The sequence below is a fragment of the Thunnus thynnus genome, chromosome 5 (assembly GCF_963924715.1).
Source record: "Thunnus thynnus chromosome 5, fThuThy2.1, whole genome shotgun sequence".
Taxonomy (NCBI): domain Eukaryota; kingdom Metazoa; phylum Chordata; class Actinopteri; order Scombriformes; family Scombridae; genus Thunnus; species Thunnus thynnus.
Window position 1 is genome coordinate 17,351,669 of NC_089521.1, and position 16,325 is coordinate 17,367,993.

A 16,325-nucleotide genomic window follows, 5' to 3' on the forward strand; every position below is an offset into this window, starting at 1 on the left:
AAACAGAACACTCCATACCTGACTTTGAGTCTTTGCTGTCCCTCCAGCAGTAACCACAAAATGTTTGTTTTTCTTTCAGCCTGAAAAACAGGAGTGTGTGTCGCGTCATCAGTACCGTGAGCACAGAGGAGCTCGGCTGACCAACCTGGGCTCAGGGAACTACTCTGCCTGTGTGCGTGCCATTTCTCTAGCAGGGAACGGCTCCTGGACGGAGAGCGTGACCTTCCGCGTACCTCCGCCCAAACGTAATGCAACATGTCTCACACATTAAATACTATATTTTCTTGATTAATTTAAAGTAGATAAAAATTCCACATTTAATCATTGCTGATCACTTTTATTGTTCTCCTCTTTCTGACAGAAGAAGATGTTGCATTATACTTGGTCATCATAATTCCCATCATAGTGACGCTTTTCATTGCTGGACTTATCACACTCTTCTTCTTTGTTAACAAAAAGAGGCAAGTATTTTCATGAACAGACTTTCCACATTGCCAAACCAAGTTTGTTGGTTATGTTGTTCTACTTTGCTATGCTCATGAAACTTAATGACCGGTGTGATGTTAATTAGAGTTAATAGGTGTTGTTTTCATTAACATTCCCCTGTGGTGAAGAGGAGACTTGCGATAGAGAATTATATATACCATGCACAATCAGAGCTGCCTGCTGGCTAACTGAGATGTGTTTGCGTCAACAGGAATAGCGACAGATTGGGGAATGGAGTCCTTTATGCTTCAGTCAACCCAGAGTACTTCAGTGCTGCTGAGAGTAAGAGCCATCTTAATGCCAAATTTCAAATATCTCTATGCATTACCTTGCAATGTGTGTATGTGGTGCTAACCTGCTGTCTGCTGTGTATTGCCAGTGTACGTCCCGGATGAGTGGGAGGTGGCAAGGGAGAAGATCACCATGCACAGGGAACTGGGCCAGGGCTCTTTCGGCATGGTGTACGAAGGCATCGCCAAGGGAGTGGTCAAGGACGAACCTGACACGCGAGTGGCCATCAAGACAGTCAATGAGTCAGCCAGCATGAGGGAGCGCATTGAGTTTTTGAACGAGGCCTCTGTCATGAAGGAGTTCAACTGTCACCATGTGGTAAGAGAGACACGGCCTCAAATGGTAACCGTCAGGCACCACAAATGAATGCAGACGAATCATTACAGTAAGGTTATAAATAAACCAACATACTGTCATATTGAAACCAGTCGTGAGACAGTGCTCTCGCTTATCATTATTTCCTACTTAATCAGCATAGATGTAAAGAGAAAGAGGCCAGCAGGTCACAAGCACAGAGTACAGTGTAGTTGTCTACTCAGGGAGCTGCAGCCTGAGGCAGGTCTCAGCCTCCTGGAGAATGTGTACATTCTCTGATCAGCATGATCACAGCATCATTACCTACGTTAAACAGATGCTTTTCCCTTCTGCAAGCTGTTGTTATAACCTTTTTATCGAATCTGGCTGCTAAAAATCCAAACACTCTATTATAAAATTCAATTTGAATAATTTAAAGGAAGGAATTTTTTTTTTTTTTTTTACAATTTTCAAACCGAGTTAAAGAGACGCTCTTTTCTTCATTTTAAGAGTTGGGTTATGCCTGCTGATGTGTGTTGTATTGTGATTGGTGTAGGTGCGGCTGCTGGGCGTGGTCTCTCAGGGACAGCCAACCTTGGTGATTATGGAGCTGATGACCCGTGGAGATCTTAAGAGCCACCTGCGCTCTCTCCGCAAAGAAGTAAAACCCCACCCCCTTCTGTCACTCTCCCACACCTACATACACCTTTCCACACACTGTATCCATCCCCCACTTTGTAGTGCTGAACTGAGGAAAGCAGATAAATATAACATGAAGACTGTGTTGTTTATTCGTTTTTTTTGTGCCGTTTACCCTCTCACCTCACCTCATCTCTCGCTCCTCAACAGAACGCCACCAGCCAGGTCCTACCCCCGCTAAAAAAGATGATCCAAATGGCAGGGGAAATCGCCGACGGCATGGCGTACCTAAATGCCAACAAATTTGTCCACAGAGATCTGGCTGCTAGGAACTGCATGGTAGCAGAGGACTTCACTGTAAAGATTGGAGGTAAGTCAAGTTAATACGATGCCTCCAGCCGCCCCCTGGTTGCTGGATGCTGAACCCACTCCGCTGGCCTCGAAAAATAAGTATTTGGATTTCAGTGAGTGCCTGAGGCAGTTAATGTCGATGGACAGAGGAAGGGAGGAGGTGAGAGAATGGATGAGCTCTCAGGAGCTTCCTCTCCCACACAGAATGAGTGATATTTAGTGGCTTCCCCAACCTCTGTTTCTACTTTTTTTCTGCAGATTTTGGCATGACCAGAGATATTTATGAGACGGATTACTACCGAAAAGGAGGGAAGGGCCTGCTGCCTGTCCGTTGGATGTCTCCAGAGTCACTGAAAGATGGCGTGTTCACTACGATGTCTGATGTCTGGTATGAGAACACATCACTCTCTTACACACACATACACAAGCCTGCATTATACATGTATAAACTTGCTCTAATCCTGGGGGCTTGCAAAGTATTTCAGAAATGTCTGCATATTGTGTGTCTGTGTGTGTGTGTGTGTCTGGATACGCTAAAACGGTTCATGCTGTGGAGTCAAAACTATAAAAACATTCGGATCACTTCACGGCCCATATTTGTAACAACATTCTTTACTTAGCTAACTACTTACTTAGTTTGAACATGCATTTTCTGTCCTCTATCCCTTCTGTGTATGCCATGACAGCTAGTACTTCCAAAACCGTCAAAATCTTCTGTTTTCCAGCTGGCTCCCTGGAATTTCTTCTCTGCATGACAAAATATTATAGCAAAGGATTTTTTTTTTTCCTCCTGACACCTTTTTTTATGCCAGCTTTTGGAGAAGTCTCAGCATTTTTCTATCAGGCGCAATATTGTTGTGGAGAAATAAAATTGTTTACTAGCTCCCTTGCAAGTTTTTGTTTCCCAACTCAAAGTGTCCCACGGGTCAGTCCCTAAGAGTGGGCTTAAACTGCTCCAGATGTTCTCAAATGAGAGGTTGCAGTGCCAGCACAAACCCACCTCCACATTGCGTACTATATCTTCCGCTTTGATGTTGTACAGATGAAGTTTACTGTAAGACGAACCCATTCCAGGCTCCTTAGGAATCGGCGAGTAGGTGACTTTTTTTTATTTTGTTGATCAAGAAAAGCTGTCTGAATGTGGCTTTGTCTGTCAGCACAAGACTGTTTCAGCCAGTTACACGCAGTGTTGTAATAAGGCTGTTTTAAAGACTGTTGAGTGTGCTCTCAGAACTCATGCCAATGGTAAAAATATGACTAGCAAGAGTGAACAAATATTGTGGTCTTTGTTAGTCAAGTTAAGAATTTCTCCATGAATAGTTGCATAGCAATCTCATTGCAAGGGAGCCTGAGGTAAAACTGAGGTGACGTTTACTGTAAATACTGTACTAAGGCTTGTCCTGCAGTAATGAAATCATTATTATTCACTGGCTGGTACACTGATACACAGCCTACATTATTCTTAATACTTAAGCTGCCAGGTTTTACACAGTGTTGATAATTTTAAGAGTATCCGTTGAGCACTGGTTCTCTCTTCTATATCATTCTCGAACATCTTCTGCTCATTAAATAGATTTAACAGGTTATTTATACTGTAGATAATGTAGGAATTAAATGCTGCAGTATTTAAACAATAAACTTTATTCTTTATACAGCACAGTTAGAAGGTGCTTTACATGGTCGAACCAGGATTAAAACATTTCAGGACTGTAAAAAGAACCATATTAGTATTTTTTTGCTTGAAAAACACCATTAATAAATCTAAAACACAACAGCATGCTTTAAAATATGGTTAGCATTAATGTAAAATATACTGTACATGATTTGCAGTGAGTGAGGAAGTGAAGAAAACAAAGAATCTTGCAAACTGTTGACCACTTATACTCACTTTATTTATTTATGTAATGATGTTTTCGTCCTCAGACTTCCATCAGGTACAGTTGATTAAATTTATCCATTGACTTTTACCCGATGATGACTGAAATGTCATAAACAAAAATAATACAAGTCGCAACAGTGTTTGTACTTGTTTGGTTTCGTCAGTCAAAAGTTTTTGATCCAACCTGTCAATAAGACTTATTGGTGTGCAACAACGTTGTCATAATAGTTTGAAAGAAAATGCAAAAACACTGTTTTGGTCCTTTATAGATAAGACTTATTTAGACGTAATAAAAATGAATAAATGTACTTGGTGATCTGAACTGACAGAAGCTTTAAACTTTTCTACAGTTGCTCATAAGAGGCAAAAATGTAAAAATATTTTATAAATTTGTCCTCATCTCTCACCACAGGTCATTTGGTGTTGTGCTGTGGGAGATCGCCACCTTAGCGGAACAGCCCTATCAGGGCATGTCCAACGAACAAGTGCTGCGCTTTGTCATGGAGGGAGGACTCCTGGACAAACCTGACAACTGCCCTGACATGCTGTAAGTCTTTCTGTACATGCGATCAATAACCGTGTAATTTTGCCCATTTTAGGCCTTCTGGATTAATGTTCTAACATCCTTGAAGTATGTATTGTTTTATCCTCTACTGCCACCGTCTCACACGATGTGTGTCCCATTAATATTTTGCCCAGCATCTATTTTAAGTTGTGGTTCTAAGTGTGTAAGATATCATGTGGTGTGTCACTAAGGTAGAGCCAAGATGAGGCCTGACATTAACGTCACAGGTTAAATGTGGTCCGTTGACGACATGGCCCTGGTGGTCAGCTGGCAGTGAGAGGACTCCTCACCCATCTGTCTCGGCCCATAGAAGGGATGCCACGACCCGTGTGTGAAAGATGCCCTTCATTCCTGCCGCTGCGAAGGGCCATGATGACGGTGATGGTGTCTGTCCGTAGGCAAAGGGAGTGAGAGAGACAGACAGGATTCATTAATTCATTTAGAATTCATTAATGAATCACCACAGCTGTTGGAGAAAAAACACAGCACAGCCTGCTTGACAGCGTGCGGTGCTGCATACCAGTATATGCATTTCTCCTCTCCCTCACTGACCTCAATAAGAAGGCATTCTGCTCTCTCCCCTCCCACTCTCCACGGCTGACCTCACCTTAGAAAGAGAGAGTGAGTAGAAAAAAACAAGGCCAAGTGTTGTGCAGACACAAACCTCTGGTTTCTATGGCAGCCTGACTGTTTTGCCCTGATTACAGGAGTGTGTGGATTGTGTTACAGAGGTGGTGGGTGGGGGGGTGGGGGTTTGCCTCCTGGTCTGTGAGAAACACACAGGGAAGTCAGGCTGCTGCTGGTCGCATCTGCTGTAGTGACTTAATGGAGATTTCCAGGAGACTGCTGAAGTGTAGTGAACCCCGAAGTTCATACAATGCCTGAATAGTCAGATACAAGAAGAGGAAGTGAGCAGGATAACAGAGAGAGAGATGAGATCATATTTGGAGAGCTTTGAATGTCTCTCCCCCGCACTGTCTTTCCCATACTCAGGTAACTGTGGGTCACTGATTGGATTTCCCATGTTTCTGTTTCGAGTTTCCTACGGACAAAAGTGCATTCTCTCTTGCAGGGTTGGGGCAAAAATGAAAGACAGATTCACATTAAACATCACGATTTATTGTGGAATGTGCAGTATCTCTTACAGCGCTGTTATACATCAAGGTTTCACCATGCTGGGGACGTTGCATGTGTGAAGTTGTGCAGTTCTGTTGCAAGAGATTCCTGTTCAAGTTTATTAAATGTCCACCATTGATGTTTGGAGACCGCTCTGCACTCACACTTGGCCTGAAAATGTGTCTGTTTTTGATTTTATCAGTATTTCAAGATCTTTTTTGTCTATCTCTTAGTCTGGTGCAATTTTGGCTGTACCCAGACCAGTGTGGATTTTTGTAGAAGCCTGACTGCCTCCAAATCCCATCTTGAAAGCGCTTTTGTAACACTTTCGGTACCAGATATTTGTTGGTAACACTCAGCATTCAATGTCTTGAACAAAAGTTGCATACACGGTTAAGCTCAGTTGGTACAAACAAGTAAAAGGAACTAACGTGATTTGAAATCAAATAAGTGTCTGAACGTTGTGGTTTGACCCCAAAGTGCTCTCTTCATGCCAGTTTAGGAACCAGGCATTCACAGTGCACGTAACACTTGGAGCTGTTACATGTTGACCAGTGTGGCTGACTGATGACATTTCAAGTACAAGTAAATGTTGCCTAATAGCAACAGCATGTGTCTGTGTGTGCCATGACAGTCAGGACGCTGACAAGAAGTCAAGATTTACTGCAGTGTTTGTTTTCTTAATTTGCATCAACAAGCCTCACGCACAGCAACAGATGGTAGAGGAGAAGAGTTTTCTGTGGGACTACACGGACAGGTTACTCTGGAGCGTTGGCTCGGCTCCAAGCATTACACGTCTTTTTCACGGGAGGTCTCGCCGCCTGGGTTTGGACATCTGAACGTTAACTTTAAGACACTTGCTGCGCCGCTGAAAAACAAGTCAGAGCCGCCCCCCTGCTGCTTCAGAGTATGAAGTGAGGCGCGTGCTTTGGAGAGCTCTACCCATAATTCCTCTGTGCAGAGAGGAGCTGGCACCCAGCTGCAGAGGCTGATGTAGCTACAAAGAGACCACTGGGAGTGACGGAGAGAAAGAAAACAGGAGAGAGAGAACAGCAAGAGTAGAGAGATGGCTGAGGTGTTTATGTCAGCGGGCTTTAGAGTATTCTTAGCTTGTTTGTGTATAATTGAAGTTGTGGCGTGTGGTATAGCACCACACAAAACTGTAATAATTCTCCCTTTTATGATGTTGTTTTGACATTCCCATAGCTCGGCTGCTGGCCTGGCACCGTAACCTTACGCATGATTTACTGCGCTGCTGTGTACATGCTACATTACTGATTTTACTGTGTGAGTTAGTAATGTAGCAATAAATCCAATATATGCAAACTCCAGATGCCTTGATTGAACTTGACATTAAAAAATGATTTTTAAGTTAATTTATAGTTTAATTTAAGTGTTATAGCTAACTGCAAGTTTGGAATACGTTTGCATGTACTTACACTGTCCACTATTTCAATTAATTTTAGTAATCAAAACATTTTACTGGATGGCATTAAATGAGATAGTTTGTTAGTTTGCCAAGGCTGCCTGGCAACAACAAATCTCTGTAAAACATTACATTCACACCCACTTACATAGGGAAATGTGAAATATAATAGGTGAGCCTTATCACTTGTTTTTATTATGTTTTTTTTATTATATCTGGTTTTACTATTCTGAAAAACACAGAACTGATTTCCAAAAGGACAGTAGGGAAATGAATCAAAGCATCAGAAATGGACTGTAGTTATAATTAATTTAGTAAGCTGTGGTATATTAGTAAATATACTGTATACTTTGTTATGTCCTGTCTGCAGTTTTTCTTTCAAGAGCACCATAGTGCTTAAACCTAAGTGTCTCCTGCCACCTGCTGGTGAGAAAAAGAAGCAAACGACAACTTTATTTTTGACCAAACATGAAATCTTTCCACTCCTAAGCTTTAAAGGATGGGTTCAGATTTTTTCAAGTCTGTCTTAACACAATACTTATGTGCCAAAATGTGCATTAAAATAGTTACTGGTTGCTGTAATTGTTCCTCCTATCCATACTGGCTGTGAAGTGAATCCCCTCCTGCACAATTACACTGTAGGATTTGGGGGACAAAATCCACAGTCCTCGTTCTGAAGCTAATAAGAGTTAGCCAAATCAAGCCAAGTCATTTATTCCAAAGTTTAGTGCGAGATTCCATCTTTGTGTTACTGGCTGTCTGCTGCAACTTGGCAAGGAAATAATGTCTGGGGAGATACAAATAGGGAATTTTGTACTAAAAAAATGCAAGTTTGGAAGATACCTACTTGATTTGGCTAACTGTGACTGCTGAAGCCTCGTGTTAGCTTCAGCTGCACTTAAGAATACATTTTTACACAGAAAAAGGACTGATCTCTTACAATGGAGTCAGCCAGTATGAAGAGGAGGAATGATTACAGAGGAACCTTCTCAATGGTCATATGGGACATTTGCACATCAAAGGTATTGTATAAAATCCAAATAACTCCTGTATTTAATCCTTTAACTTTTTGTACATCACTTGCAGATTTGAGCTAATGAGGATGTGCTGGCAGTACAACCCCAAGATGCGTCCGTCCTTCCTGGAGATCATCAGCAGCATCAACGATGAACTGGATCCTCCCTTCAGGGAATTGAGCTTCTTCTACAGTGAGGAGAACAAGCCGCCGGACACTGAGGAGCTGGACATGGAGGTAGAAAACATGGAGAACATTCCACTGGACCCTGCATCCACTAGGCAGCCCTCTGCTGCCGTTGCCCCCTCGTCAGGGTGCACAGGAGGCACGCCGCCTCCTACACAGCAGTTATCCCCCATGCAAGGCCCTAGTACTCCATTGCTGGGACCTGTGTCTCCCTCCTCCCCGGGCCCAGTCGCCTCAGCGTCTCCAGGCCAAGCCTTGGACAAGCACTCAGGACATGTTTCGGCCAACGGGCCTGTGGTGGTGCTGCAGCCCAACTTTGACGAGATGCAACCCTATGCACACATGAACGGGGGCAGAAAGAACGAACGGGCGTTACCACTGCCCCAGTCGTCGGCCTGCTGATATCAGCCCCCTGTGGCCAGACCAGCCCTTCCTCCTCTTACACAGGGTAACACAAACCTCTCCTCCATCTCTTAAGGAGGGATGGGTGAGGTAAGAAATGACATTCTTCTACTGTGTGCCAGTAGATGGTCTCTCCACTCCTTTAAGGTCAAACATAAACTCTAAAAACTGAAGAATAGCACAGAAACCTGCTAAAGCATTTGGAGTTTTGGTGGCTCAGACTCAACACTGGGGAACTCCTTCCTGTGCAGCCTGTATTGCATCTTTGTTACATAAGTCCTTCAAGAAGGACATCAATACAGGCATTTATCCTGACTTACAGATTTAGGAAGACATGAACTTTTTTTTAGCATATCTGCCAGCAAATCCAACAGAAGAGCACTTTTTTCCTGAAGATTTCAGAGAGGATGTTGTGAATATCTGAGTGTGTATTTATACGAACACATCATTCTCTCTATAATATGGTTATAGCTCCATTTCTAAAATGACTTTCCATCAAAAGACTCTCTCTCCATGAGCAGGCTGGCTCATGTCATGTGAGGATGCCTCAATTAAACATTTTGGACTGAGATCATTGTTGATATTTCTGTGGTTGTAGATCCCGTCAGGAGTGTGTCAAAATGGAAGAGGAGGGCCTATTGTGTATCTGCCAAACTATTGCCAAATCAAGCTTTTTCTCCAATTTCATACAGGTCTGCCCTTATTGTTTAAGGCTGTGGTTCAGAGTTGGAGTAGAAGTCTGTTTCCGGGGAATGATATCAATATTAATTGGTGGTATTCAGACTTCATGCTTCTCTGCTGTGTGTTTGTGTGGAGTTATAACAGGACAGATTACAGCGTTTCTGTTGAGATGTGCTGCATTTACACCTGCAGTCAAAGTTCTCTCAGAATAGGCTGCGTCCGCACTGGAGCTAGAATAAATCTACTTTGAAGTCAAAACTACATTTCCATCAAGTGTATTACATATATGGCAGAGTAGCCAGCATAAAAGTAGGTTGAGTTGAAATGCAAGCAAACACCTCTTTCATCAGATTTTAAGTTTTCAAATCACCTGACACAATATCAGTATGAATTCATGTTAGGAAGATTTCTTTGAACAACTGGATTCTTAACTGATTATAACCATTGTAAGTTATTAAATGCTAGAGGCTGACTAAAAGATTCTTATGTATACAAATCTACCAAGTTAAAAATTGTATTTTTGTCATAAAGCCTAATTTTTTTGTGAGTCATGATCCATTGTGTGGATATGATGCATAAAGGATAAAAGATTATAAATAGGTATAAATATAAAAGGTCTTGGGGGTTTATCAAAAGAAACATTTTCAAATGTAATTTTTTAATAAAAGGTGAAACATTAGTCAATTAATCAATTAGTCTTTCTAAAGAAAATGTAAATATTTTTCAAACAAAAATGACAAAATTTCACTGGCTCCAGTTTCTCAAATTGGAGGATTTATGTGATGGTGAACTGGATATGTTTGGGTTTTTGACTATTGGTCAAACAAAATAAGCGACTTGAAGACGAAGAAGAATCACTTTGTGCTCTGGGAAATTGTGCTGCTCTTTACTATTTTCTGACATTTTATAGACCAAACAATTAACCAGTCACTTATTTTGTAAAATAATCTATTCAGACCTGAGCATAAAGAACGTTCCTCTTCATTCATTTGATTTTTTGAATATCTGAGCAAAGTACATGTGACTTAAGTCCACCAACTCTGAATCACAGCCTTAGTCTGTCTTTGTAATACAAAAACATCATAAATCTCACACTGCAAATCACTGAACTTCACAATCAAGGGATACAACTTTGCCTCCACTTTCATTCTATTCAACCCTTATCTGTCATTTACTGAGTGTGCATTTCACACGAGAGGTGAACAACGTTTGCTGACAGCGCTGTTCAACTCAAACGGCACCAAACACACAACCACCAACAGAATCTAAGACCTGAGATAGAAAACGAGAAGGCGTTGGATTGGTAAAGATTTTAGTAGCCTAGAGACGACTTTGAAGACACAGCTGGTCTCTTTTAGAATAGTCATTTGTTTCTCTACATTTCAAACACATATAAAGGTCTTACAGTTGTATTTTAGACTGCAGGATCGTTTTTATACACATCATTGGTTTGTCACTTTTTTAAACCTTTTTACGGTTCAAAATGTTTGCCTCTATGTCTGTACAGAACAAAGCTGCTATTTTATTCTTTTTCTCTTTTGGATGTTACAGTATATATATAAAGAAATCCTTCAGGTTTGGTATTTTATGGTCTCCACTACAGTCCATTTCTTATATCCTCAAATTCTGTTAAAAAAATAAAGAAAACAACAAAAAATAAGATGACTTAGATATAAAACTGTTTTTTTTCTGTTACCCCAGAAGGTTTTCTGTAACACTACATTTTGTTCATTGCCTTTTATTTTTATGAAAAGTTTCCTTCTGTATTTGTTTTGTGGATGTCTATATTATTATTATTATTATTATTAATATTATTATTATTTGGAATGGACACCTTAGCTCGATGTGTGAGCGTGTACTTTCTGCACCCTTTTTGTACTTGTTGTCTAGCACTGCGCCTAGCATTGCCCTCTAGGTGCGACTCAATCTCAGGTCAAAGTAAAGGCTTTGCTTTCTCCACACATTCTCATGATCGTCCTCTACTTGTCTCACCTTGTACCTCCTTCCCCCTCCTCTGCCTCCTCCCCCCATCATGCTTTGTTGAATCCAATAGTGCCCTCTCTCCTTCCCTCTGGTCCCCCTCACTGACCTCTACAGCAAACTGTACCTGTTTTCCCCCCTCTGTGCCTCCTTTTTGAAGTCAGGATTAGTTCCAGTACACGAGATATTTACTTCATACCAGATCTGGTATTTTAACCCATCCATTTCCTGCCTCCTCTTGAATTAGTAGGGCTAATTGGGTTGTCTTGTTTGCCTTAATTATGCCAACCATCTCTCACCCATCTGAATTTTTTTTTCTTTTTTATTATTACTTCAACACTCTCAAGCGCAATACTACACCACTTCTGCTAATGTTGACATGTTACTTCTTCAAAGTGAGAACAGGTCTTATCTGTTTGTCTTCATAATCACTGCTTCTGAAAACCAAATAAAGGATGGGTTAAAGTCCAGGGAAGGGAACACATTTCAATGTTATGAATAGGAAAAGGTCTTAAAAAATGGAGGCTGAATAGTGAAAAGTGTTTTGAAGGATTTCTCCTCATCTTTTGGAAATGTTGCTTGGTGATTATTATTATTTTTCCTTTCTTTAAGTTTTTTTTCTGTAGGAGTGTTATTTATTTATTTTTTTATTTTCCTTTTGTGATATCAGTTTAAATCACTGTATAAATGCCCCATGATTCAGTATAAAGTTGGATTTTTTTGTATGTATTTTCTTTGGTGTCATGACTGGGGGACTTAAAAAACTTTTTTTTTCTTTCAAGTATATATCTACCTCACTCTTTTTAAATATATGTATGCGTATGGAAAACAAATACATCTCACTCTTTCTCATCAGCTTGTACCGAAACCTCATCATCTGGATGAAATCCACAGGGTTCTAGATAAACCTCACAAAAACAGACTAGGACAAGAGATGGAATCTCTGTGTGGAGGTTCAGCCCACCGATTTATGGCCCTGTGATTTACAAAAAGTACGTTTATACCTCTGAGAATACAAATGAAAGATCTGTGTGTTATAATAGAGGCCTTCGGTACAAGTGTGGTCTCGTTTTCTGCAGAATCGGTTTAAATTATCTGACTATTTATGCGAGAAAAGATTGCATAATTATGACAACTTACATTTTATGTTGACAGGATAGTTTGCAGTGTTTTGTGGCTCAGAGCAGGTGCAGTACAGTCAGTGTGTGGGAATGAAGCCGGGGCACAAATCCAACATCAGACATTCCATCTCTGCTGACTCCCAACATGTTGTCACAACCTCAAATCCTCAGCAGACAGAAACCTTCATAGTCTCATCTAAAAATGCATTTATATAGAAACCTAACAATTATCATGGGGAATATTTAAAAAAGGGAAAATGTTTTATTGACCTCCAAAAATCATTGTAGGGGTTTTTTTGCCGTTTACCTGCAGCCTGTAATACTGCAAGGTTACAGCACCACTCCTTCATTTCAACAACTTAAGTTTATTCCAAACATCCAGAAGTCATTCAAAAATACATTTAGTTCTGTTTATGGATCATTAATGTGAATGTAACATGGATATTTCTGTACTTTCTACACAAAACCCTCATAGAGATAGCATTAACTCCACCTCTTGTGTGTTTCTACTCTCAGTAGAAACTCCTAAATAGACTATTTTAAAGATTTGTCAGTCAGTGTTGGAATCAAAGCAGCAGAAGAAACCTTGCTCTTGTCACAAGGATGATTAGAATTGATCTTTTTTTTTTTACCCCATAAACTCACTGTGGTTATATAAATACCATCATCTCTCCTGTCCACGTCTACCTGCTGAATGCCACCATGTTACAGCTCTAGTGATAGCTCATTTCCACTACCATCAGGGTGAATCTCTTTGTGATTTTCTTGTCGTTTTGAATCACTCGTAAGTAAGCTCTACTTACAATAATGCTGCTGGTTCAAAGAGTCGCCTCAGTGGATCTTATACTGTCATCAAAAATGTTGAGTGTAAAGGTGGAAAAAGTGATTTTTTTTTTTACATCTTGAAGCTTCTAATAAGACCTCATTTCTACTTTTTACTAACAGAGGCTACATGGAGAGCGCTGTCTTGATGCATGGGCTCCTTGGCTGGAGATTAAAACTGAAAAATTCTGCAAATAATTTGATAATTACATGTTGAAATGATTTCAAAAGCAATAAAAAAAAATGTGATTATGAATAGGCCACTGGGTAACTTCTAATGTGAAATTTGGGTGCTCAATCAAGGTTCTTCGCAAGCGTTTTATCGGTGCATGAGTTAAGAGTATAACAATGGAAGTACACATCTTTTGGTTGAAAAACGAGTCAGATTGCTGCTGAAAATCACTGACAGGCAAACAGCTTATGTAGTTACTTAACATATCTGTGCATTTCTTTTTTTTTTCCAGTTTGAATGTATGTAATGATACAAACATTTATGATATATTTCAGCTGTCAGAGTAGACACTACATTGACTTGTTTTGAGGTGAATTACTAGTTACCATTAGATCACAAACCTGTCAAAACAGCATTTAAAATAAACACATGGACATATATAGGACAGGGATGTTGCCTAGATTACGGGTAGTCATTGTTAAGAGTAAACAACACGACTAGAAAAAGATGATAGGCTTGAGTTTACAGCTTCACACTATTAGCTTTGTTTTTTTTTTGTGTTACCAGATTTCCAGCATAAATATACAATAACTTACTGAAACGGATTCAATGCAGTCGTCATTATCATTTTAATTCTTCGGAATGTTCTTCATGTGAACGTCAGGATAATGAGGTTCACATGAAGAACTGCAATAACAAGTTTGAGGTTTATCATTATCATGCCGCTGTTTTTATGATTTGCATTCCTATAACTTCAGAAGGGGGCCTTGGTCTACTACTATTATTTTTATTTACTTTCACAAAATCTCTGTGTTCATTACCTGATTGGGGAAAGAAATAATCAAAAAAACATTCACTTCACTCTTGTCTTCTTTCAAGTTCTGTATCTGAGGCCTCAAAGTTTTTTCACACCTATAGCTGAGATGGTGTATTTTTTGACATGCCATCTCCAAATGTGTATCTGAGAATTTCTTGTATTTTCTTTTTTTTCTGAACTTTTGAATAAATAAATGAATGAGAACTATGACTCTGTTATTTCATTTCCCTTGAGACCTGTGTGGTGTGGGAAAAAAGGTAACTATTAGAGGATCTAGCTCACTGTGTCTGCTAGCTTGAGGAATCAGCTGTCATCATCTCTTCAAGTTGTTTGTAAAGGGTCCTCCAGCTGGCCGAGCATGCTCTGAATGATGCTCTGTAGAAGAAGTACCAGTCTGTCAGCTGAGGCCAGGCTGCCAGATGAGGGTACATGGATGAGGGCCGCTCTCCCCTGACCGTGATACAGTGAGCAGTAATACGCAAAATCACACAGGTACCTGAGAGGAGGACAGAGAAAGCGTTATCTCAAAGTCTTTAAGTGTCTGTCAACACACTGCAGGAACAGATGCCTACCTGCCAGCATCTCTTGAATAAATTACATCCATCCCTGCTTGTTTGAAGTGTTTGGCAACAGCTCTCATGTTAACCACCGAGTCCAGTTTCTCCGGCCCTCCTTCCACACAGCAGTGACTTTCAGGACAGAAGCCACACACATCTCTGTCTTTGTATCCACTGTTCTTCCCTGTTTGCTCTAATATGACGACTCGGGAACCTCTGGCGATACCCAGATGAACAGCAAACTGGAATACACACAGGCACAGAGGGTCATGTGAGATATTTAGTTTCACATACCTTAATCAGAGAGTATTTACGGGCTTCAACACATAGTAAATTATCGTCCAGGGCCCTTGCTAACATTGAGGACACTGATGTCATGTTCACTGTATTTCCTCTGGGAATTTGAGAGTTTTACAACCGGTGGAGAGTTTACATTCAATTATGGTCTGGTTCCATTGTTTTTAAACTAAATATATTTAAAATGTAAAAAAAAACTTTCCAGCCAACTAATTAATAAACAAAGGATTTATTGCTTCCCCTACAGAATTTCATTTTGGAAATGAAAAAATATAATACATTAAAATAAAAAGGTCAAAATTATCTGGGTGAGAGACTCATGACCTCAGTATAATTTCTAAAATTATGGCTAAGCCTTGAATAAGAATATATTTATGTTTTTACCTTTGGTTTAAGAGTTTGCCAAATCTCAGCAATGATCTGCTGGGTTTTGAAGTAACTCACTGCTACCTCCTTGGTGTAAACATCAATCCGCTCTCCCAATCCGACCAACTTCAACCCCTTGATTAAAGAAATATTAGACATTTTGAGTCCATATGGCTTACAGTAGACTTGTTGCACTGCATGTTATTTTAAAAAAAACATTACCTGTGCTGCTGTCCAGCTGGGGTTCACTAAGAACTGCCTGAAAGGTCCAAACCCTAACAGATAGAATAAAAAACAGACATAACGCCGGTTTCAAAAGTTGGTATTAAACAACAAACACTTCCTACTTTACCTGTAACGACCACAGTTTCGCTCTCATTCATGACGCAGTCAGGTTTACTCGGTCAGAAAGAAAACACAGACGTTGTTTCGGATTTAATAACTTGACATTAAAAGAGGACAACAAGCTTATTTTGGCTCCTGCAACTCGTCTTTCGTCCGCTTGGTGGCGCGATTCTCCGTCGAATGAGTAAGATCGGGTGGAGACGACGCATTCAGGGACCTCCGGTAAATTCTAGCATCCAATTCAAGTCCAAGACAAGCTGTCGCACATTTTAAATAGCGTGATAATCAAACTGAATTTCGTGTTCACTCAATTTTTTACAATTTAGGACTTACAGAATGTACTCACTACACTTCTTTATACTTTATTATGCGAATGATGACATATAAATATAAACGGTCGGAAAACAGGCTACATTTGAAGGCTTTTTACCGGAAACAATAAATTACAATCTAATAAACGGCGGTTTTCTTGACGTGTGTATTTTTATTTTCAGATTTGTTAAAATTGAGGGTGCCT

General features: G+C 40.2%; 2 protein-coding genes across 5 annotated transcripts in view; one reads left to right on the top strand and one right to left on the bottom strand.

Moving 5' to 3' along the window:
- Nucleotides 1-14,483, top strand: part of igf1ra (insulin-like growth factor 1a receptor) — an 84,180-nt gene extending 69,697 nt beyond the window's left edge. The window contains exons 13-21 of the mRNA XM_067589681.1: nucleotides 80-245; nucleotides 362-461; nucleotides 698-768; nucleotides 866-1,095; nucleotides 1,628-1,732; nucleotides 1,921-2,080; nucleotides 2,320-2,449; nucleotides 4,353-4,487; nucleotides 8,134-14,483. Of these exons, the coding sequence (XP_067445782.1) occupies nucleotides 80-245; nucleotides 362-461; nucleotides 698-768; nucleotides 866-1,095; nucleotides 1,628-1,732; nucleotides 1,921-2,080; nucleotides 2,320-2,449; nucleotides 4,353-4,487; nucleotides 8,134-8,650 (1,614 nt within the window). The 3' untranslated portion in view covers nucleotides 8,651-14,483. The remainder of the gene's footprint in view (nucleotides 1-79; nucleotides 246-361; nucleotides 462-697; nucleotides 769-865; nucleotides 1,096-1,627; nucleotides 1,733-1,920; nucleotides 2,081-2,319; nucleotides 2,450-4,352; nucleotides 4,488-8,133) is intronic.
- pgpep1l (pyroglutamyl-peptidase I like) overlaps nucleotides 1-16,178 on the bottom strand; it is a 34,788-nt gene extending 18,610 nt beyond the window's left edge. Inside the window, exons 1-7 of one of the 4 annotated variants that reach the window (XR_010928401.1) lie at nucleotides 15,816-16,176; nucleotides 15,686-15,738; nucleotides 15,482-15,598; nucleotides 14,816-15,042; nucleotides 14,526-14,739; nucleotides 5,058-5,112; nucleotides 3,932-4,893 (exon numbers count right to left, since the gene is read on the bottom strand). Coding sequence is in view for 3 of the 4 variants with exons in the window: in XM_067589684.1 (XP_067445785.1) it covers nucleotides 14,565-14,739; nucleotides 14,816-15,042; nucleotides 15,482-15,598; nucleotides 15,686-15,738; nucleotides 15,816-15,846 (603 nt within the window). In the remaining variant the exon portion in view is untranslated. The other 3 variants (XM_067589682.1, XM_067589683.1, XM_067589684.1) reach the window with 3 other exon arrangements.
- Between the last annotated feature and the right edge of the window lie 147 nt (nucleotides 16,179-16,325).